Source organism: Neopelma chrysocephalum, unplaced genomic scaffold, assembly GCF_003984885.1.
Source record: "Neopelma chrysocephalum unplaced genomic scaffold, ASM398488v2 Primary Assembly neopelma1_143, whole genome shotgun sequence".
NCBI classification, from domain to species: Eukaryota; Metazoa; Chordata; class Aves; order Passeriformes; family Pipridae; genus Neopelma; species Neopelma chrysocephalum.
The window spans coordinates 4,159,338-4,186,589 of record NW_020897805.1 but is presented as its reverse complement, the minus strand read 5'-3'; the positions used below and the strand labels follow the sequence as shown (position 1 = coordinate 4,186,589).

At 35.4% G+C, this 27,252-nt stretch overlaps 1 protein-coding gene across 40 annotated transcripts in view; it reads left to right on the top strand.

Annotated features, from left to right (window-relative positions):
* The window catches only part of KCNMA1 (potassium calcium-activated channel subfamily M alpha 1), a 468,160-nt gene that overhangs the window by 336,372 nt on the left and 104,536 nt on the right, over positions 1–27,252 (top strand). For 13 of the 40 annotated variants that reach the window (XM_027700115.1, XM_027700113.1, XM_027700103.1 and 10 more), the window contains exons 15-19: positions 1,046–1,155; positions 4,524–4,592; positions 16,832–16,918; positions 23,335–23,411; positions 26,916–26,924. In XM_027700115.1, coding sequence (XP_027555916.1) covers positions 1,046–1,155; positions 4,524–4,592; positions 16,832–16,918; positions 23,335–23,411; positions 26,916–26,924 — 352 coding nt within the window. Of the gene's footprint in view, positions 1–1,045; positions 1,156–4,523; positions 4,593–8,541; positions 8,554–16,831; positions 16,919–23,334; positions 23,412–26,915; positions 26,925–27,252 lie in introns of all 40 variants that reach the window. The other 27 variants (XM_027700109.1, XM_027700108.1, XM_027700100.1 and 24 more) reach the window with 3 other exon arrangements.

Below are 27,252 nucleotides of genomic sequence, written 5' to 3'. Positions count from 1 at the left end.
GTAGCACCTCCAACTTGTTTTCCTTTGTACCTTTGGCAGTAAAAGACCTCTGAATTTAGCAGTAGAGGTTGTTTTCAGTAGCTGTCCTAAAGCACTGATGAACACTGAAAAAATTGTTTCAATGTATGTTTCTCATACTTCCTTTTTAGTTATAGGTGCAGAGAAGAAAAAAAAATTAAACAAACAGGTTTGACTGCTGATAAGTTCTAAATAAGGTGAAAATAATTGAGACATTGTTAGAGACCCAAATAACAATATAATGCAACCTCTGCAGCAAGTCCAGAGGAGGGCCACAAAGTTAATAAAAAGACTGTAGCACCTCCCCTACAAAGGCAGACTGAGAAAGTTGGAGGTGTTCAGCTTGGATAAGAGAAGGTTGTGTGGAGACCTCATAGCAACCTTCCAGTATCTGAAGGGGACCTACAGGGAAGCTGGAGAGGGACTCTTCGACAGGAGCTGTAGTGAGAGAGAGGACAAGGAGTAATGGGTAAAAACTGAAAGAGGGGAAATTTAGGGATGTTAGGAAGAAATTCTTTACTGTGAGAGTGGTGAGATACTGGAACAGGTTGCCCAGGGAGGTTGTGGATGTCCCAGTCTTGGCAGAGTTCAAGGCCAGATTAGACAAGGCCTTGAGCAACCTGGTCTAGTGGGAGGCATCCCTGCCCATGGCAGGGAGGTCAGGACCAGATAGTCTTTAAGGCCACTTCCAACCCTTGACATTCTATGATTCTATGATTTTCAAAAAGAGAAAATTGAAAAACTTTTTTCCTTAAGCTCTCTACAACCTTATTTAACCCCTTGCTAAATGTGCTTGACAAGAATTAAGTGTATTATTTTTACATAGGACACCTAATTTTCTGACTACAGGGACTCTGTTTTAGTTTTTTTCAGCATTTCAGGAAATTCTGTAAGAATAAGTAATGTTAATTGTCATGAGAGTCTACTGATTTATTTGTTATAATCTTATTCATGTCTAAGCAGTTGTTTGTGAATTTTAAAGAAAGCTGTGATTTTTACTCAGAACTCTGCATCTTGTTTCTTTTAGATTGAGGAGGATACGTGGCAGAAATACTACCTGGAAGGAGTTGCAAATGAAATGTATACAGAATATCTGTCTAGTGCCTTTGTGGGTTTGTCCTTCCCTGCAGTTTGTGAGTAAGTAGAAATACATATTAATATACAGAAGGATTTGCCTTCTCTCAAGAGAAGTCTGTATTTTGCAGGAGACCTTTTCACTCTGCTGAAGTCCTAATATTGCTACTTCATATGGTATCTAATAAACACTAAAGCAATCAATGCATGGAAGTATCTGAAACATTGTAATGCCTGTTTTCAGAATAGATTTGGAATTAAATGATTGTAAATGAAAGCATGAATGTTTTCGGTGTTGAACAAATTCATCAGCAATCCATTTAAATTGAGTTATTTACTCACAAGTGCTGTTCTATTGTTTCTTCTAATGATTCCCATTCTTTGAATAGTGGTTGTCAGCATCACCATCTTGGCTAATGTACCATTCCGAGGAAACTATTCATTAATTTAAACAGATGTCATTAAGTCATATAACCAGTGTGACACCCAGAGCTCTGTGGAACTGGTTGCAAACCACTTGTAATATGTCAGAAAAGATACGTCTGTTCTGTTATGAGAAAGGAGTATTTGAAGCACATAGTACATAACCATAGCATAAGCCATTCTACAGCTTTATTTCTAGAGACTGAGAATGCTTATGTTTGTCCTAGAATGGGTCTATGAATGAGAGATTTGTATGCAAAAGGTTTCTATGACAAATTCTGTGGCCACATAATCAGATCGCTTTAGCACACTCGTATTTCCTCTTCAGTTGGCATTGCCCTTCACTCCAACCATGCCAAAAGGTCCACCACTGTGGACAGCTTTTGCTAGGACTGTTCAAATGTTTAATAAGAAACAGACCCTACTCTGAAGAGTTTGATGTTGAACTAGTTAACATAGAAAAAGTTCTGAAAACTCCATTCTTAGAGAAGGAAGTAGAAGAAGTAGTAAAATATCATCTCTTATGTAAAGGAGGATGATTTTACTTCTACTTCTCTAACTGCTCCCTCCATTTCCAATTTTTACAGGAGCATAAACATAGGTTATGGCATAAAAATGAGGGAGAAACAACTGTTAGACAAATATCCATTTAAAGATCTGTCTTTGTCTGAGATGTAGCTCTGACAGAGCCCAGTCTTCAATTTGCTACTAAAATTAGGGGCTTACAATCCATCCTTCCACTGTGTTAGCCAAACTGTCACTAGGTTACTGAGGGGAAAAGTATATTTCTAGACTACAAAAGTCTGCCTGCATATGTTGAAATAGAAAACCTCATAACATATTACAGAAATGTGTATTATATTCAGAATGAATGGTAATTTGTGCTGTTTACACTACCTACAGTCTCCACTGCAAACCATTTTCAAACATGTTGAGTTTCTATATGAGTTTGTAGGAACATGTGACTGAGACTGTATTTGATATAAAGCTGTCGTTCATTTAACTGTGCTGGAAGAATGGAGATAAAATAATCAATAAAGGGTGTTTATTGAGATTTGGAAACACATCTAAATTTTGGAGGTCTCAGGCATTTGGTTATCTGAAACAGCAAACTGTGTTTACTAGTTTAAATGAAACAAAAAGATTTCTCTCAAATTTTTCACCACTTTATAACTATTAATTTCAGGTTAATTAAAGCACATTAAAAATGAAAAATTAGTATTGCTTATTAATGAGTTTGGTGCTTATTAATGAGTTTAGGTATTTTCATTACTGTAAGAATTGACTATTCAATTTCCAAAAGAACCGAAGAACAGGAAAAGTCCTTTGCATTGATCTGTGAAGGGGAAATTAAATCATTGGATAGGCTTAGTGTGTTCAGCCACCCATGAAATATACAGACTTTGAGAACAGTTTTTGTAGTGCAGCTTTTAAAATTCTTGCAGTCAGTGACATTTTAAAAGTCTGAAACTAAACGAGATGTTCTGCTTTCTTAGGTTATGGGTCTTAATTGCCAGTCTAGAAATGTGATTCTTTGGTAAATAGGCTGCCATACAGTTTGGATAAGAAACATAAAGAGAGTGCAGAGACAGTGGGGATGGGGCACTCAATATTGTTGAAGAATTTCAAGCTTTTGGTGTCAACGCTTGGGTGAAGAATTAGATGGCAATAGAAGTTAGTATCAGTCTGCAAGTTCTATTTTTAACTATATGTGTGTGTACTGTATGACTATATTCCAACCAATATATTTTCAGTATGTGAATGTAATTCCTAACATTCTGTGCCCTTGGATATTGCTGGTCCAGGTGTGGATGATGCTGACTGAAGATAAACTAACCAAATTGTCTCCCCCTACCCAGCTTCTAGGCTCACTATTTTCTACCCAAAAATTTTCCTAATGGGACTAGCCATCTGTGGATTGACACTTGACCTAGCAGTGGAAACAGCATATGAAATGTGTGCACTCTTCTTAATATATATTAAATTAGACATATTTCCTGTTTGTTATTGAAGAAATTGAATATTATCGGTTCAGTAGCCAATTCCTTGTTTTCAGATAAGTATGTGATTGATGCAAAATATGAATAATATTGCTTAATTTGCATAAAGAAGATAAATGTTATTGACATATATGCAAAAATATTAAGAACACTGAAGTAAGGAAGTTGGTAGAAAAGCACGGAGCACTGGAGAAGTTAGTGTATGATCAAGAAAATGGCAGCCATCTAATTGAAAGATCAGCCCAAGAATCATTTGTGACAAATCTGTACAACAGGAAGCAAGTAGCTTTGACTTTCCATACATTCCAATGGCAGAATTGAAAAATGGTTTCTAGTTATTAAAAAACCCAAAAACTCAGTTTCTTTATTTTCACAGAGTCCCTTAGCTTGAAGCTAATGGTGGTATGCTAACTTACAATTCTGCAAGTCTGTGAATATCACCCTTAGGTTGTTTTAATAAATAGCCACTTCAGTAGACTTTTATGACTGAAAAAAATGTGCATTACAGTATCAGAATGTAATTCCCATATATTGATCACAAATTGCTTCCAGTCATGCTGTTCCCCAAGGACAGTATTTGGAAAATAGTGACTTACTAATAGTGTGCTCTCACTTTATTTCAGTATATACATGTTTTTCTACGGAATGCACACTACAATCAACAAATATTTGAAAAATTACCTCAAAACATCCACAACTATAGCCAGATGCAATTTTGTGTTGTGTATCATAACCTTTGTTATTATTGCTTAAGTAGACTTCGTATCACAATGTGTTGGTGCTTATGCTATTGTTATCAACTTCTCAGTTTATATTTTTAGGATCATATGTGTTAATTATCTTCAAAATAGAAAGATCTTAACATATATTCTGGGTATCCCTAATGGAAAAAATGGGGAAAGATCTTAGTGTAAGTTCTCAAAGAAAATACATTCCCCACAGCCTTCTCTACATATGTGATGCTGGTTGTGAAAAAAGACTGACTCTTGGCCTCTTCTTCTCCTGCAGACTGGTGTTTGCGAAACTAAAGCTCTTAATGATAGCCATAGAATACAAGTCGGAAAAACGCGAAAGCAGGTATGTCCAATACCTCCAACTTTGGAAGTTCTGGAATGCACTGCCAAGAATTTTGCCTGCCTTTTTTTTTTTTCCAGAATGAGCATAGTTACTCTTTGAAACTTTTCAGAATATAATTAGCATGCCATCACATTACAGCATTTCACATAGCACTGAAAGGCGCTTATTTCTGCCTTATTCCTCCCTAAAATAAATCCAAGTCAGAACATTTAGTAGAAGGTGAAGAGACAGTAATATATATGTCCCATCTCCAGAAGCGCAGGTAATTTTTACTTAGGGAAAAGCTAACAATTTTTTGTTCATAATGTATCACTTCTAACCAGAGGTCCAACTTACTGAAAATGGAAAAGTGGAAAACAGATGTCATATCACAATTCATTATGGTTACGTGTATTCTCAAAATACAAATTTAGCCTTGAAATTACCAACTGGCTGGCTGCTTTCCTCAACCAGAAAGAGAAAAATTCATTGTTATTAGTACAGCATTTCTTGCTTTTTTTTCGTACAAAAATTCATAAAAATCTGATTGACATTGGAATCAAACTTCCATCAACTAGTCTGTCAGTGCTGTAAACAATACTCATTTTTGCATAAAAAAAATGTTATAAATGTTGTCTGCAACATGTACAGGAACATTTAATAAAAATATTACAATACTGACTCTGGATGAATTTGATTTTCTTCTTTCAGAAGTTATATTCTGTGCTGCTGCAGTAAACCTGGAATGATACGTATTAGTTCATCTTATTATTGGCCTTTATTTACTTTTTAGTGGCCAAAAGACGCTTTTGAGTGCAATTTTTTCTCCTCACAGGAGAGCCGATTCTGTCATTTGAACTCATGCCACAATTTCTGAGGTTTTGCAAGTTTATTTTAATGTTTATTCCTAAATGTCATAATTTTCCTTTATTAAAAATATGTTTAAAACCTATGTTGGGCATGGAAAATGCAATGTTACAACTGTTTAAAAGAGTATTTCCATACCTGATAGTTGATTTTGCTCGATTCTTTCCTATGTTATAAAGTGAAATGTGAAGTGGTGTATGTGCTATTGGATATTATTTTTGTTCAGACTATGCTTTTTTGTTCACACTATGCTAATTAAGAAATCCTTTTTTCTTTTAAAGATATTTTTTAAAATGTTTTCAGCTCCTATGGACTCTTAAAAATACTTTTCCATTGAATGATCTCATTCTACATTAGCTAATGTAAAGCAAATGATCTCTTCTTTTGTCTCTAGAAAAAGGAAAAATTAATAGTAATAGCAATGGAACTTTTTATCAGATTTTGTTTATGCAGTATTTAAAAAAAAATTGTTTCTGTTTTTTCTCCTAAGAATTATTGCCCAAATTTAGGTTGTCATTGCTTCAGTTGTCATTTACTTACATAAGTGCTAATATTACAGTCTCTTTCAGTAATAACAGATAGTTCTTGGCTTCTATATCATTCTTTGCACTAACTTCAGTGGGAGTTGGATTGAGTTCTTAATCACAAGGTGATGCAGAGGATCCCACAAAAAGTAACACAATGTGATACAAACATATATTCCTTCTTACTTAAAGCCACACAGGTAACAGTTTGCAATTAATTAATTTAGTAGGAAAAAAAGAGCCTAAAATTGCAGGAAACAGTAACAGAGGGATATTAACAGCTTAATTTTGTGAATATGTATGTAACAAAAAGAGGACATATAAGATAGATATTCACATTTTCTTATAACTCTGATCCACAGTAATATCTGCTGATTTTATTAACCAGTGATAATTATATAGTCACTGTTTGGTGAATCACAGAGCTACCTGCAGCGTATCTTTACTGTTCTACTTGCTCCTGTGCTCTTCAACCCAAATATGTTAACTACATATATGTGGTTTTCTGATCTAGAGCCTTTTAGTCTAACCAGAAAGGAAATGGAACAAAACTTAAGTTTCTCACTTCCTAGGTATACTTGTATTTCCTTGCACTCTTACTAAATGAAAAGATGGGGAATTAAGATAAAAAGTTAGAATAACATGGTTTAGAAGTGCAAGCTCTTTTTGAACAAGATATATTTGTCATTTTCCAATTATATTTGTTGATGTTGGCATTGAAAATATTTTATTCTGCTCATATCTAAAGTTCTTCATAAAGATGAAATGGGAACTGATTATGGGTATCCTTTTAAACTTTCAGTCTTTATGAGAGTGACCAACAGTAGATATGTGCTGATTTTATGACTGTAATTTGCATCCATATTTAGTAAAACTACTGAGAGGTTTTTTTATATAGTTTACAATTCAGAGGAACAATGTTAAATATAACTAAACGTTTAGAATGTCACCTAGGTGGCACCCTTTTATTAAGAGGTAATATTTCCTGCCATAATGGAGACAGGTCTAGGAATAGTATTTTCAGGAGCAGAGGAAATTTTTAAAGCATTCTTTGTGCTTAAAGGATGAGAAGCTCTTCCTCCCAACAGTTCAGTTTTTGTTATTAGCCAAAATAAAATATCTATAGCAGTAAATTATGTATCTGTTTTTTTACTTAACACAGAGAGATTCCTTTTAAGATTAGTTTCATCTGCCATCATCACTTTGCACTCAGAGCTAAAGCAGTGTAAAGTGGATTCAGAAGTCGTAATGGGAGGTCATTCTAAATTTCTTAATACTCTTTGTAAATTTTCAACTCAGTGTGAAGGATAAATAGTCCCATCCCATTCAATGCAGACTTCTATTTGACTTTGTTAATATATTTATTACATGTAGAATGATATAAATACTAATTTACCTGAGCACTTTTTTTTCCCAGGCAGTCACTTAAATGTTAGTTTTCTAAAGCTTTCTGGTTTACAGTCAAATTCTGTTAACTCCACCATAGGGAAATTGAGATCAATAGAAATAATAAATAATCAGAACTCTATCCAAGCTAATATTGCTGTACAAGTTAGCAGTAGCTGAGCTTTCTGCTTGCAGATGGGCTTTTTCTTCTTGTTTTCCTGGTTACTAATAAAGCTACACAAAACAGTAAGCACACCTTGATAGCATGTTTTGTTAAGATTAGGTAGTTATTTATAAACAATTTATGATTTTACAGGGTTGCTTAAAAGCAGATATTCAAGCCTAAATATAGGTAATATAGTCATAGATATGATAAATGCAAATCAGTTGTCATATAATTGGTAAAGTATCTACAGTCTTTTTAGGCAACTCTTCCTCATCAACATATCTTAAAGATTAATAAAATGATTAATTAAATTAATAAAATGATTAGATTTTTTTTTTACCTTTCCTTTTATATATTTAATGATGTTTAACCTACTCCTCAGGTATCAAAGAAGCCTGAGTTTACAAAACTCAATTTAGAGGGTTTCTGACAAGTTACTAAGGTCTGCACTTTAGTAGTTCCAGGTCACAATATGACTTAGCCATTCCTTCATCTCTAATTAGTATCTGGGAATGTTATAATGCATTATTAAGAAGAGGAAACACTTAAATAATTTTTGTGACCCTGATAAAAGCCAAATATTTTAGCTTAAAATTTGTCTTTCTTAATTCATTTAGGTTTTGGTTATTTTATAGAAAAATGCAAAGGGAACATGGAGAGCATGAACCTGAAAATGTCCCTAAGTTGAATGTATAGCAAAAAATAACAGTTCAAAATGCAGACATTCAAACTCCTTATCTTAGAGAAATGTCCTTAGAGACATTTCTGCCTTACTTTTTCCCCTGTATTTTTTTCCACATGAGTAAGCAAGAAGGAAAGCCTAACATGGATTCTTCCCTCCTGCAACCCATTTATACTCCTCTTGTAAAATTTTCTCTTGTCTATCCATATATTTGTTCTCATTCTCAGCAGAAAAACCTTTAAGCCTTGAAGACTTTTAAATAAAGGGTTTTTTTGCTTTTGCTTTGGTGTCAGTTGATTTCTTATCAAAGTGTTTGATTTGCAATTTTTTTCTTGTCGTTTGCAGAAGCCGAAAGCGGTATGCCCTCTTCGTTACCTTTCCTTCCAACCTCAATCCTACCTTCACTCCTTCTAACTTCAGGACTAATTCCTTGCCAAGAACACAGGAAGATAACATCTTTGTCTATCTTTCTCTGTATATGCACACACATATATACATACATATATTCATCTGTCTATGTGTGTGTGTATATATATATCTGTGTGTATAATTATATATGAGCCCCCAGTCTCAAAGAGGAGAGAGAATAGCATTTTGTCTCTCCATTGTTTCTTGTGACTCACGCACTAACTTCTTTGCAGGAAGTATAAAATTAAACAGTATAAGTTTTTTAGGCTTTTTTTCCCCCTTTTGAAGAGTCATTGGTGTATCAGAATGTTGCATTTGAAAAGCAGACTTTACTGTTAACATCTCCTGTCCTCTTTTTTCATTTGTACTGTACTGTGACGATGTATATTTCGTCTTTACCAGCCCTTGTGCTGCCATATTGTCTTCATATTCACACCTTCATTGATGTCCTTCTTTCCCCAGAGTCTTCCTTCAAAACATGTCTTACAATACAGTGGTTCGTGTTCTCTTGCAGTCTCATCTTCCATTAATAACAACCAAATAACTGATTCTTTGCATTGCTGGTCCTGTTTCGAGTCCAGTTATTCATAATACAGTACTCATTAAAGCTGTTGTACTGTTCCAGTGAAATTGCCATGGATAGTTTGTATTATATGTCACATTCATTTTAATGACATTAATTGAACTCATTTACGAAGATGTTACTGAATGTATTTTGTTTCTCAGCTTTGGGTTGTTTTGTTTTGGTTTTTTTTTGAGATGGCATGTTTTGCATTTTCTTTTGGTATACCATGCTCTGAGCCCCTCTCTAGTCTACATTCTATCATACTGCTACTGGTTTGGATGAAGTAAATAGGGCATGCTCTTCCTTGTCTCTCCTCATCTCTCTTCCCTCTCACAGCTTTATTTCGTAATTGCTAATAGCATTCTGTCTGTCAGTGGTGGTCTTTGGAGACCTGTTCTCATTGTCCAGACACTTCAGTTTCCTTCTTCATCATTCTCTCTAAACTTTACTGTCTATGTCTGTTCTGTTGCATATGTTGTGTTATATGTATTTCAGTTTTAGTCTTATTCTCCTATGGTTTCTGAGTAGATGTGTGATAAGAGAGGTGGCTTCCTGTCAGTTTGGCATTGATATGATCCAAATGCAGAGAAGTTACTGCAACACTTAGCATCTTCAAGGATCTGCAGCTGTTGCACCTCTACTTTGCTTCTTGCTTTTAAGTATATATTATCTTGTGGTGAAGGCATGTTAAAGCTGGCATGATGAGCAATATGGGGAAGTGTTGTACCAAGTGAATTTGCTTGCTCCCAGAATAAAGTATTCTGTTATGCTTCATTGTACTGATAATCAATCACTTCTAGAATCAGAAGGAATAACTTAATTGTTTCCAAGTGTATTGAATTCACCATCACTGTTAAACTAGTTTGGACTATGCCCCAGTAAAATACCTCATGCACATCCTGTAAACCATGACTTAGGTGCTATTGTAAAGAATTTAACTCCTGGGAGCAACCTATTATATGCTTGTAGTAATTAAGCTTTAATACACTGTAGCATGTAATGTGCACTGTGTCTTTTGCCTTGTATTCTTTTTAGTGTCTTACTGGATTTTGCTGTAGAGCAATATGGATCTGAGTTAATGTCAATGACAGAGCCCAGAAGAAGGAAGCAATACTAATGAGTTGCAATCAGTGTGAAGCTGGTATGCGCACAACTCCCACTGTGGGATTTGTGCACCTACTCTCACACTCCAAAACATACCCTGAAACAAAAAATATTATCTCCAACTAATTCTATAGTTGGATGAATGACATGGTGCATTTTAAAATGCCGCTATGCTAATAGCGGTGCTTTTTATCTGGGCATAGCATGAAACAAAGAATAATAGCTGGTTTTGTTTAAAAGTGTGGTAGCTATAGTCAGTAATACCATATAGTCTTGCTTTAGATAATGTAGGCATAGTACTTAAACAATATTGTATCTTCCTGATGATTTTGCTACTGTTTGAGTTGCACGGGGAATGGTACAGTACATCTACCACAAGGTTTAAAACAGTTGTTACAGCTTTTGTCATTTGTTTAGTCAAAATTTTGCTGTTTGTGTTTCATTTAATTCAACAATTAATATTATTTTTTCTTTAGAAAAGGAGGATGAGTAGCCATAAAGCTGAAAACAAACAAAAAAATCAAACAAACGCCCAAAACCCAACCAACTAATCAAAAAAAGCAGTGTTACTAAGTCAGAGAAGTTTCCTTGATGCAGGGCTGAGCTGTTCAATTGGTCACTCATAATGGGATTCCTTTCACCTAAATGTCTAATCTCCTTTTAGTTATCCAGACTTATTCCATGATTCAGGGGAAGAGAGAGACAATTCTTGAATGCATCTTCCATTTTAAGACCTATGAGAGGAATCTCACATTTAGTGCTGCCTAAATGTAACCTTGAAAGTGAGAACAAACAGAAATAGTATATAACTGAGGCACTGACAAGGAAAATTGTTAAAAGGACTTTTCTGGTGTAGAGAACTACAGGAAGCATTTTTCATTCTACTGTATGCTGAAAATTTATTAGAAGTAATATTTTAAATATTCTAATAATATGAAAAGATATCAGCCATCAGACTTTCTAATCACATTTCAGCACAAGAAACACAATTTGAGTCCAATATGTGTGATATTTGAGAGCAGGAGACAAAAATCACCCAACATCAAAAATGAGTAAAAAATAAATAGAGTGAATTAGTCCTACCCCAAAGTGCCAGTTCACAAATTGCCCTACAGTTCAAACCTCCAACTGTCAGGTTCTCCATCAAATATCTGTATGTTCAGGAAAACATGGAAGATCTTCAATTAGTAATCAAAACCTTAGCTCACTTATAGTGCTTTAAAGGAGCACTAAAAACGAATATATTCTCTAGCTAGATCAGGGTATTGTCAGTCATCCATGCCCTACTGAAAAGGTATTGAGCAATGCTCATGTTCTGGGGTAGTTTCAGGTAGAAAAGAACAAATCAACAAATATTTACATGTATCTGTATTTTATTGAAGGGAACACATATACTTAAAAAATCAGAAAGACATAATCCAAAAAAGTATGTTGATCACAATTAACACAGAGTGAGTTATGAACAGATATCTGTTCTCCATTGACATATGAAAAAGTCATCACGTCCTATCTTAACTTTTCATTGAACTATCTATGTAAATAAAACCATAAACATTCATCTAGAATTTTTGTGACCACATTTGAATTTTCCTTTTTTTTTTTTAATTTTGCATCTCAGATGTGCACTGATTGCCATTTGTGTTTCACCTGTTTATATTTCTGTCAGTCCGGGAACTCATTTTCAGCTGAATAGATAGTATTGCTAATTCTTTCCTCAGCTTTAGTTGTTCAGTGTCAGGTTGGATGGGGCTTTGAGCAATCTGTTCTACTGAAAAATATCCCTGACCATAGCATGAGGATTGGAACTAGATGATTTTTAAAGATCCCTTCCAAAATAAACCATTCTATGATTCATCCTGTGAACTAATTCAAGGATGATTTCCACATTTTCAATGTGTGACATTTTCATTGCTCTTGGATGCCTGATCTTGCATCTAGTTACGACGCGAATCTTCTTTAGCAAATGAACTAACTTTTGCAGATAAGTGTAAACCAGAGGTTTCCAAACTGCATATTCTATTCCACAAGTGGCTTCCAAATTGTAGTATTATCAACAAGTAATGGAATAAGTTCATGTTGGTGAAGGACATTAAATTCCTATTAAACACATTAAATCATATTTAATTTACATGGCTGTAATTGCCATGTGTTCTAAATGTTCATGTGTGAAGGAGCAAGCAATCATGTGAGCCCTACCAGGAAAAGTTTTGTCCTGAGGAATGTATTTCTGGAACTGGAATCCTTAAAGAATTATGGCTGAATATTTTTTTTGAGCTTGCTATTACTTGATTACTTTCTGAGGTAATCTAAACTAGAAATTTCATAGAATTATAACATTTAAGATTTCAGAAGCTTTTAAAATACTTGGCCTTCCTTGCTTGATTTCATGAGCTGATTTAGGAGATAAAAAATTAAATTGTATTTTATGATAAAAACATGTATTTGGAAAAGTCAAGAGTGTCATTTTCAATAATACTTTTTGTGATGTATGGCACAGATTGCATATGAATTAGCTATAGATATTGCTATTAAACCTAATGAGTTGCTGTCCTTTTTTCCCCTTTTCCTATGTCTTCAAGTATCTGCAAAAATTTTCATCCTTGGAGATACATAAAAATGAGACATTAGCTGAAGCTTTCTCTCTTAAAAGTCCAATTTAGTTTGCCATGTACTTAGCTTCTCAACCACAGGGATATATATATGCATATTTTCATATTAAACAAATACATGCATCTCTAAATAACTGCTAAATGCATCTTCTTGGTGTACTAATAAGACTTGTTTTGTTTTTCTCTGTGCTGTTTGTTCTCCATATTCTACTATTTTAATTCAAAACATTTCCCTTGCTGTACACATTAGAATGAGTGCTTATCAAAGCATAACTTTAGCTAATGACACTACAAGTGTCATAAGAAATAATTCAGTTCCTGCTTTAATAAGCAGTGTGTTTAATAAATCCATGTAGACTCAGTAGAAATTGCTCATGATTTTGCTCTGGTTATATATCAGTGTGTATATAAACCCAAAGCTTTATGAGGTTTTGCTGTAACTCTTTGCTAGCTATGGGGCAAATTAATTTTTATTCCCTATGGAAGATTTTGCTGCTGGGGTCATGCTGCATTAACTGTGATCAAATCTATATTTTGTGGCTATTTGTATTTGTGAAAATAAGAATATGTGAATGAAGTATAAGATCTGACAAAAATAAAGTCTATACACTGACCCATCTGAATTGATTTAATGTGTCTCAGAAAACCTCGAGATACAAAATTGTGCTCAAAATACCTTACAGCCTAAATGAAGCCAGTTACTTCTGATTTAAGATTATATTCCATGCATCTTAAAAGAACTGCTTCATTTGCTCATTACTTCGTCAAATTTTAAGTATTGTTTTGAGGAGTGAACATTTATACATCTGATGGTTACCTCAGTTTGTGCAGTTTGGATTGTTGAGTTTTGAGTAGGATTTTTTACTCTTTGGTATGGTTTATCTCCAAGAATTCTATTGAGGAAAAAAACTAACCTGGTCTATGTAAAGAAATATGTTCATCTCTTTTCACTGAAAAGCAGTAATAGTTACGTGATTAAAGAATCAAATGAGGTAAAAGCTATTTTTCTGACAGAGCAGTACCCATTTGTACCTAAGAAAAATAGCCAACCCAAACTATATTACAAGTCTTTACATGTTTTAGAAGAAACAATGTAGTAAATAAATGAGATTAGCATGGTTAGGAGATTTTTTAGTTTAACAGCTAAATTCTCAGCATAATGGCAGATTAAGGACGAGCAGACAGGGAAAGGGAAACGTGGAGACTGAAGCACAGATGCAGTTATGGACATGATACAAAGTTTTGGCAGAAAGACTTTGGAGATTTAGTGGCAGAAAGATTCTCTCCTGGTTCTTGAGAAGCCTTATTTAGGCTGACGTAGACTTGCAGGTTTAAGACAGGCATTTTCAGCTTTCATCTGTGAGTACTGGCAGAGCATATGTCTCACCTCCCTTAGCCATGGCTGGTACAGGGATCTCTGTAAGTGCTAGTAAGTGCTCTGTGGGCTCGAGACAAAAGCTTGTGCAGGAAATATAAATTTTCCAACCTGTTTGTGTCCTGAGTGACTGGTTTCATATGAAGAAATACTTACCGGGCGATTTCCTTGGTTTTTGTTTTAGTTTTTTGTTTGATTGGGTTTTTTTGTTTGTTTATTGTTTGTTTTTTTCTTGTTTGGCTTTAGGGTGTTTTGGTTTTTCTCTTGGTTTGTTCTTTTGTTTGTTTGGGGGGTTTGTCTGTTTTATTCCATTATAAAACCTGTGAAAATGCATTTTAAAACTGGATAAGGTAAATGTTTTTGTTGCAAGTGCAACCATTAAGGCCAATTGACTAAAAAAAGAAATACTAGGTCTGACACTGGATGATAAATACTAGATGATATTAGTTGATGATAGATGATACTAGTTTAGCTGTGTAACTTTATTTCATCTCACTTATCTGCGTGCATAATGTACGTGTTATTTACACCATCACATTTCATTTTTTGCAAATATTACTAAAGTCTGTGGAGATGAACCTTCTTTCCATGGTGATATCTTCCAATTTCTGTAGTTCTCCTCTCCTTTTTTATTACAAAGCTTGAAATTGTGAATGAAGGAAAAGGGAGGATATCTGGGTAGATGCTTTCCTTGAGATTTAATTTCTGTTTGAGCCTCTGCCAAAGAATAGCTGTGTGAGAGTGAGATAATAATTTAAACCAAACCTTTCACAGATTAGGTGTTCCTTATTTTGGGCATCAGAGACTGGGCTTTTGGAAATATGGAGTGTTCTAACTTACAGCAAAAGTCCCTAGAAAGTGTATATGGGGCTACGTAATGCTAAACACTTAAAAAAAGATGGTCTGTAGGCATCCCAAGTTAATAACTGCTATATAGTGACTTAATCTCTCCTTTGTAAAATGGGATAATACTATATCTTCGTTCTTCTTGTAAAGTAAATTATGTATTTGTGAATCTTTTCCATGCTGTAATGATGAACATTGCAGAAAAACATGTAAGAAAAATATGATGCTGATTTTAAAGAGAGATAAATTACATGACGCCATGCCTGAAATAATGGCAGTAAAACACCTCTGAATGAAGTTCCAGATTGTGAGAAGGAATATTAAATTAGGAATTGTATCATAATGTCTACATAATGGGGGCTGAATTATGACTGCATGACCAACCTTTTACTTCTGAACTCATGAGTGCTTTATTTTGCGGCCTACATATTCTTGTCATAGGGCCTTGCAGCTTGTGGAATTACACAAAACAATGTGCTCATTATTAATCTTTCAGATATATTTTTGTCATATTAATTTATTCCTAATGTATAGAGAATAAATAACATAGTGAATAAGAGATGTACTGAGACCAATTTTCCCTACAAGAAAGATTTTGGGCCTTCAAAGTTTAGTAATGTATGTCTGCTTACAAATGTGCTTTTTTTATTTTTGTTTATATATCCTTCCCTAAAATCAATTTTTGCTAAATCTGCAAGGTATTAATTTGCTGGTAGTCTTTATTTACTCTAAATTGCACATCAATGCCATTACTACATTTCGAGTTAGAAAGGCTAAGCTTTGATAAAAGACAAAAAAGAGAGAACTTGTGAAAAGCTATATTAAGTTTTAGAAAGTCAAAAGCTTAGTTGTATTAAACATTAATAAAACTTATTGGAAAATATATTTACATTTATTTATATATGTATATTCATATTTAGCATGTTACTTTGCAAAGTGCCTTACCTAAAATCTAGAGTTAAATTATTATAAAAATAAAGAAGATATTTCATAGAGAAACGTGGAGTACCTCACTTCTTGATAGCAGTTTATAATTTCCTTCATTGAATTTAGCTGAGGGTATTCTGTCATTGTGGTTGGGTTATTTTTGTTTCATGGCTGCATAGCAGTGTTTTAAAAATTTTCTATTCGTTTTATGTTTTTTCAGCTGTCGTGACTGGTTGTCTTGTACCATTCCCCTTGAGTGTATGTGTGTATTTATTATTTTAAAGAATAACATTGTATGTCCAGATAGGGGTCCCATTAACTTTTTTTTTCACTAGAAATTGGCAAAAATTTGCATTGAAGGGTTTAGCTTCATAAAGGATATTTTGTGTTTTTACTGAGTGGTGGTTGCTGGTTCTTCCCTTTTCACCATATTGTGAATTTTTCACCACTTTGCATGACAGAGCAAGAAAACAGCAATGCTCAGCTTCACACTTCATGTTTCTGAGAGGCTTTTGTGTAGTCTATATTTAAAGCAAAAACATAAGAAAACAGATGTAAACGCTTACATGATGTGATTATAGGCAGAGGCATGTGATTGTCTCAAATTAAAGTTTTTGTAAAAAGCATGTGAAACTGTTATTTGACTGGAAATTTCAAGGAATATGGCTTAAAATTTCCTTGCAGCCTTTCCTAACTAGTGGGTCCCCTATAACAGAATCAAATAAAGTTAATTTAGAACATTCCGTTAAAAGTAGTTTAAACTTATGGTTTTGTTGGTTTTGTTCTTTTTTCACTGAGCAGTATATTAATCAATCCTGGAAACCACGTCAAGATTCAAGAAGGTACCTTAGGATTCTTCATTGCAAGTGATGCCAAAGAAGTAAAAAGGTAAATCATGTATTTTTATCTTTAAATTTAAACATATATATTTAATGTCAGTTTGTTTCTTTACATGTAAATGCCTCACCTAATTTGCCCTATTATCTGATTCTCAGGGAGAAGACAGGGATTACAGTTTTGTCTGAGTTTCAGGTTTAGAGGAGTTCTTATTTACATAGACTTTAACAAATACTTGATGTAAGCAAGTTACTGTATTCCTTCAGTATTTGCATTAGCAAAATAATATTTATGTTCTTGTCATTTTTCTTTAATGGAGCTACAGATTCTATGGCCTCATAATAATAAATCAAATTACAACAGTGCACTATATTCCAACCTACTGTATTCACAGGCTCATTGTACTTGGCTGTACTAGATTTGGGATGAATGAAAAAGAGTTTTATGGTATTGTGTTTAGGACCAAATGTGTGTATTCTTGTTGTTAGGATCATTATATGCTTGGAAAGAACAAAGGAGAATTGTGAGAAAATAATTTTTAAAAGGAAGAATTGTTGAATGTCTGTAAGAGTTAAAAAAAAAAAAAGAAGATTAATATTTGCAGCTGAGTGCCTCCTCGTAATTTGTATATTTGTTATGTCATGCCATCAAGAATTAGATTTTTACTTGATGTTCTCCATGAGTTTGCCATTTTAGCTAAATCCTACACTTAAAATGGTGAAATATTCAATTTTTAGGTTTAAATTACAGTGAAATAATACTTAAGCAATGCATGTTTACCATGAATCTTTAAAGAAAGTCAAAACATCAAAACAGTGAAATCAGAGAACTTAAGTTCTGTTTTTGTTGAAAGAGCTAAGATATTTTTTGGCTAGGTAAAGCATATAGAACAGAACAGCAGTGCTCCTGTCCTCTCATATTTTTAGCACCATCTCTGGAGTATGTGCATCCTGCACTGCCTCAGGTACGCTGCCTTTCAGCAGCCTTTCAGGAGTTCTTCTCCTCTCTGGTGCTTTTCTCCAGTTGAATACACAGAACTGTCTTCATATTGCTTTACTGAGGTGCTGGTTTTCTTTCATTTATGAGGCACCCTCCAGTGATGTTTTTTCAGACTGCAAGAAAAATGGCATAATATTTTTAACAGGGAGAAGTTGACTGCATTTAGGGAAATTTTTCACATCATTCATCTATCATGTTTTATCTAATACCAAGCATGAAACAAGATTTCCAATTCTGCCTGGCTGTTTGCAGAAGGCTTGGTTTAGAAACATCCTGCCTCCCTTACCACATTTCTTAGCTGTTCTGTGCAAAGCAAATGGTTATCAGATGTGTTTCAACTAACAAAGCCAATTATGAAAAATGTTCATTTCATCCTTTTGAGCTATGAATCAGAGTCAGAAAAATGTTCTAAAATTGAGAGGGTTTTGAGGGGAAAAAATAAATTTTTAATAAAGCAAAATTAAACATGTTATGTACCTGAAATTCAAATTAAATTATTCTGATTTTTTGTTAATGAAGAAATTCCAACTCCCTTAAGCTAAAGCTATTCATATTTCTATATCCCACAATGAAATATAATATACGATGTTCAATTACTCTTCCTCCTAGAATCACTTTTGCATTTTTAGAACAACAGTTTCCCATTAGAAGCAATTATACCTAGAAACAATTATGCCTTGGTAAATAGCTTCACATAAAATGTTGAGTGTTTAAATAAAACACAAACTATATGAATTACATCTTTATTATTCTTTATTTGTTTAAATGTTAGTGCTATGATCAGAAATCCATATGCTTCAAATCCACTTAATTCACTCCAATTATATAGAATGATAATTTTATTACAGCAATCACTTCAAGTATTTGCTCTTGGCTTTGGACATAAGATTGAAGGTACTCTAGGACATTTGTCCTGAAGTGAACTTCAGAAACATGATCTCTAGAAATCACACAGAATCACAGAGAATCAACCAGGTTGGAAAAGACCTCTGAGATCACTGAGTGCAACCCATGACCCAACACCACCTTGTCAACTAGACCATGGCACTAAGTGCCACATTCAGTCTCTTCTTAAATACCTCCAGGGACGGTGACTCCACCACCTCCCTGGGCATCCCATTCCAATGTCTGATCACTCTCTCTGTAAAGAATTTCTTTCTAATGTCTAACCTATACCTCCCCTGGCCCCTATGTCCAGTGCATGTCATGAAGTTTTGTGAGGTAATATTTGTGGTAGTTAATTCTTGTTCAATAAAGGGGCTTATAGCTGGATTGGGGAGAAATTGTAAAAATTTGAGGAATTTTTCTCTTCCTGGCTTATTTCTTGACATCAACCCATGGTTTGAAACATATTTTATTCTTATTTCCTTGGAGGTAGTTTGTTTACTTTCTGGTGGAATGTGAATATCTTGAAGACCAGAAACTTTCTGCAGCAAAGTATACAAATGCTTAGAGAAGGCTTTTTCATTTTACATTTTGCATTTTAGAAATAAGGCAATATCACAACCTGAAAGAGTAATCTTCCTGGAATTTTCTTAGAGAAATTAAGTGTGCTACATTTAGGACTTGTATCTTCCATCAGCAGTTTCATGCTGTATTGATTTTAGAAGTGTTAATAACATTCAGTGAGGTTTCACTGCAATTTATATTTGTATTCCCTGGTTCATATCTTGTATGCTAGACCTGCTTTCTTTCTCCTGATGGGCCACTTAACTACCAGGGTCATTTTTTAGAGGCATAAAATAACTTAGATAAATTTTTAACTATTTAAATTAGGAATCTAGTTTATATCTCTGACCATTTCCTTTATTATAGTTCTACCTGTGGTGGCCACACTCTACTTAATTTATAAGGAATAGTAGTTATCATCCTAGCTGCAGTGCCAAAGGATGTGTTTAATCAGAAACTGTGTATTAATATTGTTTATTTTTCATTTTATATTTTGGACTGTTGATTGTTCTGTTTCAGAGACCTCCCTACTGTTGTAGCAATCCAACCATCTAGTACTGTCAGCAAAATCTATGGGTGGTCGCAAAGTGGCAGCTTTGCTTCTTATTGCCAAAAATTATATTGAGAAGTATGCAATGAGGGGGGTCGGGATGATTGGCAGGGAGCTGACCTATGCTGAGCATGGACAAGTACAGGGAAATAAGCAGGTTAAGAAAGTATGTTTAATTTGTTATGCCAGCAAGAATACTGCTAAACTGTATCTGTCTAGCTAGAGGCCAGCTGTGTGTGTGATCCTCATGAAATGTGTCATAGCAGCCTTACATGATATGTTGACTTGACAGGCATGATTAAACTCTCCTGTGGGCACTCTGATACATATTTATTAAATCGGAATTTTAAAAAAAATCTTATATAAAGTAAAAAGTTTATCCTTTCTCTCTTCCTTAGTTCTCCTTGTGCTTTACCTAGTGGTGAGCCGTTTGATAGAAGAGTAGAAGTCCATGAGCAAAAATGTTAAATAGAAACCTAGATGGTTCATTTTGTTAATTGCATATTCTTATTTTAAATTTTTGCTTTTGTCTGTTCAAAACCAAAATGGTTCTTCTTTATTTAGATATGAAGGACAAAAAAAATAGAATCATAGAATCATAGAATGGTTTGAGTTGGAAGGCAACCTTGAAGATCATCTAGTTTCACCCCCCCTACTGTGGGCAGGGACACCTTCAACTAGTCCCAGTTGCTCAAAGCTCCATCGAACCTGGCCCCAGGGATGAGGCATTCACAACTTCCCTGCACAACCTGTTCCAGTGCCTCACCACCCTTGCAGTCAAGAACTTTTTCCTAATATCTAATCTAAACCTTCTGTCTATCAATTTAAACCCATTCCCCCTTGTCCTGTCACTACATGCCCTTGTAAATAGTCTTGTCCCATCTTTCCTGTAAGTTCCCTGCAGGTTCTGGAAGACTGCAATTAGGTCACCCCAAAGCCTTCTCCAGGTTGAAAAAACCCAATTCTCTCAGCCTTTCCTCATAGGAGAGGTGCTCCAGCACTGATCAATTTGGTGGCCTTCTCTGGACTCACTAGAACAGGTCAGTGTTCATCCTATGCATGGGGCCCCAGAGCTGGATGCAGTGCTCCAGGTGGGGTCTCACTAGAGTAGAGGAATGGAATCAGCTCCCTTGAGCTGCTGCCCATGCTTCTTTTGATGCAGCCCAGCATATGATTGGCTTTCTGGGCTGCAAGTGCGCATTGCCGGCTCATGTCCAGTGTCTCATCCAGCAGCACCCCCGAGTCCTTCTCAGCAGATCTCAAAGATCTCTTGATCTTTTCACCCTCCAGTCTGGATTGATACCAGGGGTTGCTCCAACCCAGATGCAGTACCTCGCACTTGATCTTGTTAAACCTCATGAGATTCGCATAGGCTCACTTCTCAAATCTGTCCAGGACCCTCTGGATGGCATCCCATCAGGGTGTCAACTGCACCACTCAGCTTGGTGTCATCCACAAATTTGCTGATGGTGCACTCAGTCCTTTTGTCTGTGTCCTTAATGAAGATAACACTGGTCCCAGTACAGACCATGAGTGACACCACTCGTTACTGATGCTAAGCGGGACTCTGAGCTGTTGAACACTATCCTCTGGATGTGACCATACAACCAATTCCTAATCCACCTAACAGTTCATCCATCAAATCCATCAGTCTCCAGTTTGGAGAGAAGGATGTTGTGAGGATCCATGTCAAAGGCTTTAGAGAAGTCCAGATAAATGAGATCTGTAGCCCTTCCTTTATCCACTGATGTAGTTACTCCGTCATAGAAAGCCACTAGGTTCGTCAGACAGGATTTTCCCTCGGTGAAGCTGTGCTGGCTGTCTTGAATCACCTCCATGTTCTCCACATGCCCTAGAATAGCTTCTGGGAGGTCTGTTCCATGATCTTCCCAGGCACAGAGGTGAGACTGACAGGTGGGTAGTTCCCAGGGTCATTCTTTCTACTCTTATTAAAGATTGTGTTCATGACTTTTCAAATATCATAGAGAGTGGCTTGGCAACTACATCAACCCACACAATCATATTCTCTATACTCTTCCCAGGTTACCTGTCCTAGTTTCCACTGCCTATGCATTTGCTTTTGCCCTTTAGTTTGACCTACTCAGCCATGCCAGTCTCTTGCCTTCCTTGCCCAGTTTCCTGCTCCTGGGAATTTCTAGCTCTTGCCCTTTATGGAAGACTTCTTTAAAGATCTGCAGGTTCTGTTCCACTCCCTTGTCCCTGAGGGCAGTCTCCCAGAGGATCCCACTGACAATCTCTTCTGAAGAGCTGAAAGTCTGCCTTCCTAATGTTCAAGAGCCTGACTTTACTCCTTACCTTACCCATATTCCTCAAGACTGCAAAATCCACCAATGCATGATCACTGCAACCCCGGCTTCCCCCAATCTTGACATACCTGATTAGCTCGCTTACTTTGACTATCAAATCTACTATCACGTTTCCTCTGGTGAGGCTGTCTGGCCTTAAGAAGTTATCCCCCATGCATTCCAGGAGTCTCCTGGATTGCCTACAGCTTGCCATGCTACTTTTCCAGCAGATATTGGGGTGGTTGAAGTCCCCCAGCAGGACAAGAGCCTTCTGTAGCTGGAGCAGGAAGGCTTCATCAACTGGCTCTCCTTGATCAGGTGGAGTGTTGTAGACCCTAACCATGAAGTTCCCTTTGTTACCTTGGTCTCTGATTTTTACCCACAGACTTTCTACCTGCTCATGGCTGTTTTTCAGAGACAACTCTTCACACTAAATCCCTGTCTTGATGTGGAAGGCAACCCCTCCACCTCCTCCACCTCTCCTTCCTTTCCTGTCTCTTCCGAACAACCTGTAGCCACTGATAGTCACACTCCAGTCATGGGATTCATCTCATAATAGTCTGAATCAAGATTTAGATGATATTTAGTTGTTCCTTTAGGAACTTATTTTGAGTGGATTTTCCCTTTCTGATTTGGTTTTGTGTTCGTTTGTTTGTTTTTTATTTTTTATGCAAATTACATGTCTGATATTTAATGTCACAGTGATCTCATTGCAGTTTCAGTGTAGCTAAAATGAAGTCCTACTTGTGACCAGCCTGAAGAACTGGCCTAGGGTGCTAGATAGTCTTTAAAAAAACCCACCCTGGTATAGCTCATAAGAACAGAAAATTCATTATATATATTTTTTTTTTTGTGACAAAGGTCACTGGATGCTCTTTTTTCTTAGATGAAAGAGAAATGAACTGATACACTGTGTCATAATTAATATCCCTTCTTCCAATTACTTTTCAAATAAAAGTATATTAACAGAAACACTAATTTGGAGTCATGTTTAAAATTAATGGTCTTGCAGGAAATATTTCCTACTTGCAATGTCTAAAACTTTTCAAAGATTAAAGGAAATTAGTGTTGGCATATTTTATTAATTTTTCACTGCAAATGTGGGACTAATTTCATTTATATGGATTAAGAAATGTGTTGGTTTTCCCATTCTCTCTCTCCAGGGCATATTTTTACTGCAAGGCCTGTCATGATGACATCACAGATCCCAAACGGATAAAAAAATGTGGCTGCAAACGGCGTAAGTAATATTTCTATCACTCCCTTCCTCTCCTTGTCATGAACTGTTCAGCCCTGAAGAATACCTATACATGTGTTTACATGTTTTGCTCAGTGGTACAGAAAAACTAAGAAATAAATGCACAGCAACATAGTAAGTGCCATTTACATTTCGGAAGTCTCTATGTCTTTATTACATTTCACACCACTCACACGCCTGTGTCTTCATTAAAAAGTCAGTTAAGGGTCAAAGCTAGCAAAACCTGAAGAATTAAGTCAAGCTGGATCTGATTGTGGAGGTTTCTGAGTTGAGAATTAGCCAATGGTGAAGTTTTGCTATCATTCGTAACATGCAGAAATCCAGTAATTTCAATAGTATTCTTTACAGTAAAGAACTTCTGTCTGTCTTGCTGAACATGATTCTGTAAAAGAAGCAACTACGGAATTCTATTCTATCATATAGCTATTAAAATAAATCATTTTTTAAATAAATGAACAGTTTTAGTGGAGGAAAGGATTGTCTGGAAGAAATTAAATATTAGTGCCTCTTATATATATCCTTTTAGCTGTAATGCTAATATTAAGTTTAGGTAAGTTCTTAAATTGTTTGGACAGTTTTTCATAAAGAAATAATTGAGTTTTGGAATTGAGACCAGACTTTGCATCTGAATTTTTATAAATATGTAGCAATTAGCATTTTACTTATCTATACTTAGAAATTATTTTCCAGGGACTATCACAACCAGATTTTGGCCAAAGATGTGTTTGACCCATGCATATTTGTAATACTGATAGAAAAATGATTTAGGGATTCATTCCTGAATGGATATATGAATATTTATGTGCATTCTATGGTATTCTGCCATGAAAAAGATCACTCAGTTCAAAAGTACTGATTAGGTAAATTAAAAGATCTCAGAAGAGTTTGATCATGTCTGTTTTGCCACTATTTTTAAAAGGGAAAAAACCCTCTTATTTATAGTTTGAGTCAGTGTTATCACTGTGCTGTTTTGGAGGACAGAAGAAGCCTAAACTGGACATTCTCTGCCTTTACGGAGTGCCTGAAATGGATGAATTCTTGAAGATGATTTTAAAAAGAAAAAATATGTCACTGGAGTTTTTTTAAAAAAACTCCTCTCCCCAAAAAAACCAGGAGTGTGGAACAATAGTACAATTGAGAGAAAGCAGCTGAAACACTGACAGAAAATGGTATTTATCTTCCCAGTAGCCACAAGGAGAGCAAAGCACATGGAAAGCATGCCTGATGTGGAAGGAATGTATGCATTGCCTAACATATTGGAAAAAAATTGTTCAAGAACAGTTTATCCATGTGAGAATGTGACCTTTGAACTGCTGCCAAAGCCAATGAGTCTGCTGAGTAAGTTCTGGTAAAGCCAGTTACAGATGCCTCAGGGTGCCTGTAGCTCTCAAACAAAATATTTTTTCCAAATTACTCAACAGTTAAAGAGAAATATGTTACCTGTTTAATTTTATCTGGTTCTGTCAGGAAAAAAAAAGACCTATTTTATTTGTATTTTCTTCTCTACTCCTCCTTCACATAATGTATGCTTTTTAAATATGTTCTGCTAAAAAAAAAAATCCCAAAGATCTGTCAGTTTAATGTGAAATCTACAATTTTCATTGTTATTTCTTAGAAGATAGGAATCATGAAATAACACTATAAAGGGCAAGAGCCCTTTTTTGTATATTAATGAGAATCAAGGTAACCTCCTCAATACTAGGAAACCTGGAAGGAGACAGGGTATCCTGAAACTCAGCCAACACAATGGATATATTACCAGCAGTAAGGCCATGGAGAGGCAAGAGTAACAACAACTGTGAGTAGCAATAGGAAATGTTACAAATGGCATGGTCACACATCAGTCCAATAAATGAAAGGGTGTTGGACAGATGAATAAACAAAATGATGGAGCTAGTGAGGCAGAAGAAGGAGGCAGCTGTCAGAGCTGGCACAGTAAGCACTGAATGCTAAGGAGGGAATCCTCTGAGTCAGATGAAAAAGGAGAGAAAAAACGTGGTCAGTGAGAGTAAAATCTTAAATTTCCCTTTCATTGTCTTCCCTCTCCCTCAATCTGCCCTCTCTCCTCCCATTTCCTAGACACAGATAGTGGTACAGGTACTGTGATAGCAGGCAGCCCTTAGTACAGCTGAGAATGACTTTCTCTTAGGGCCATGATCACAAGTATTAGAAATGATACAGTTGCTTCACTTTTAAAGTACTGTAAGTAGAAAATTTAAATGAAAAATTTCAACAGTAATTAGTGATTTTTGGTTCTCAAATTTTATTGAAGATCTTGAGATCCCTTTTATGGGACCTGGTTTTTTGGGGTTTCTTTTGGGTTTTTTTTTAAGGTAAGTTTTTAGTGGAGCCTGTTATTCACATAAAATATTTTAGCTTTCAAATCACTAATCACTTTTGAAAAACCTTAACTGTGTTATCCATCTTTAAGCTGCACAAATCATTGTTCTTAAAAATGCAGTCTAACCAAAGCAAAGGATAAATTGAGAAAACTCTTTCCCTACTGAGTTAGAAAACTGTTAACTGATCTGTCAACAGCTAATACGTCAATTTGGTTTTCAAAGACACTTCATACAGTCACAAATGCATCTGTGTAGTCCTATATGTTAAATATGTATTTTAATTAGTGAGTAACATAGTAATTAGAGGCAGCTGAATGCGGAAAATGTGTAAGATTAAATGAAAGGTTGTATGTAAAAATATTGACACATTCAGGTGAATTAAATGTGAAAGAATATCCTTACATGGAAAACTTAATTATGATGGCATTAATTAATGCAGCTTCCCATGACGCTTAAAACCCACATTCTTTAATAATGCATCTGAGGTTGCACTTCAATTTAGATACTTTCTGAACATTAGCTTGTGGTATTGTTGGGGTCTAAACGTGAGTCTGACCTACATAGCCATTTGTCCAAACTTGTTAGGCCTAATGTTAATAATTCAGGGCAGATCAGTACATTTCTACAAGGCTAGGGATAATTAATGTAATCTCGCTTTCCTTTTGCAGTTTTCTTGCCATCCTTTTCTCCTTACCCATCCATTCCCTGAATAACATACGATTGCTGATGTCACATTGTCCAAAGAAATACCTGTGTGGAAATTTTATTCACAGATTGTTAATTTTTTTTAATGTTTTCAATCTCTTTCATTTAACTGTAGTTTTTGCAGCAAGAGGCCAAATATATGTATATATTTATATAAAATACAGCCACGTTGGGATGAAAGCTCTAAACTGGATGACCTGTTCCTCCTGTTTCTTTCATTTTGTGCAACAGCTATGGTCTAATTCTCTATATATTTTTTCCAGTGACAGTGCTTGCTGTGAACGGTGGGGGTTGAACCCCAGAGGGGACATATCATGTGTACATTGATGTGTTTGAAGGAATTTCTTGTAATCTATGACAATTGACAAACTTTTGATTTATTTTTCCTCTTGCTGCCTTGGAACACGGCCCCTACTATATTTTAACTGCACACTGATAGTGATCTATTGTGAGTAAAAATGGGTTCCCTGTAGCCCAGAGTGCGGTCCAACCTGTCTTTCTCTAGCAGAGAGTATTTTTGTTCAGTATTTTGGTTCTTTTTTTTATTTATGTTGCATGTAGCAGTGATGTCATACCCACAAGTTTCTCATTGTTTACACCAATGGAGATTAGGGTGACATTGAAGAAAATACAGCAGTTTTCCCCTCTTTTACCTATTTACCCCTTTTTTCCGCACACTTATTTTTTTGTCCCTATTTGAAAATGAAATCTTGGGAATAGTATTTTCTTGAAACTATTCTAGGGATATCTCATGAATTCTTAGGGATATCGATTAG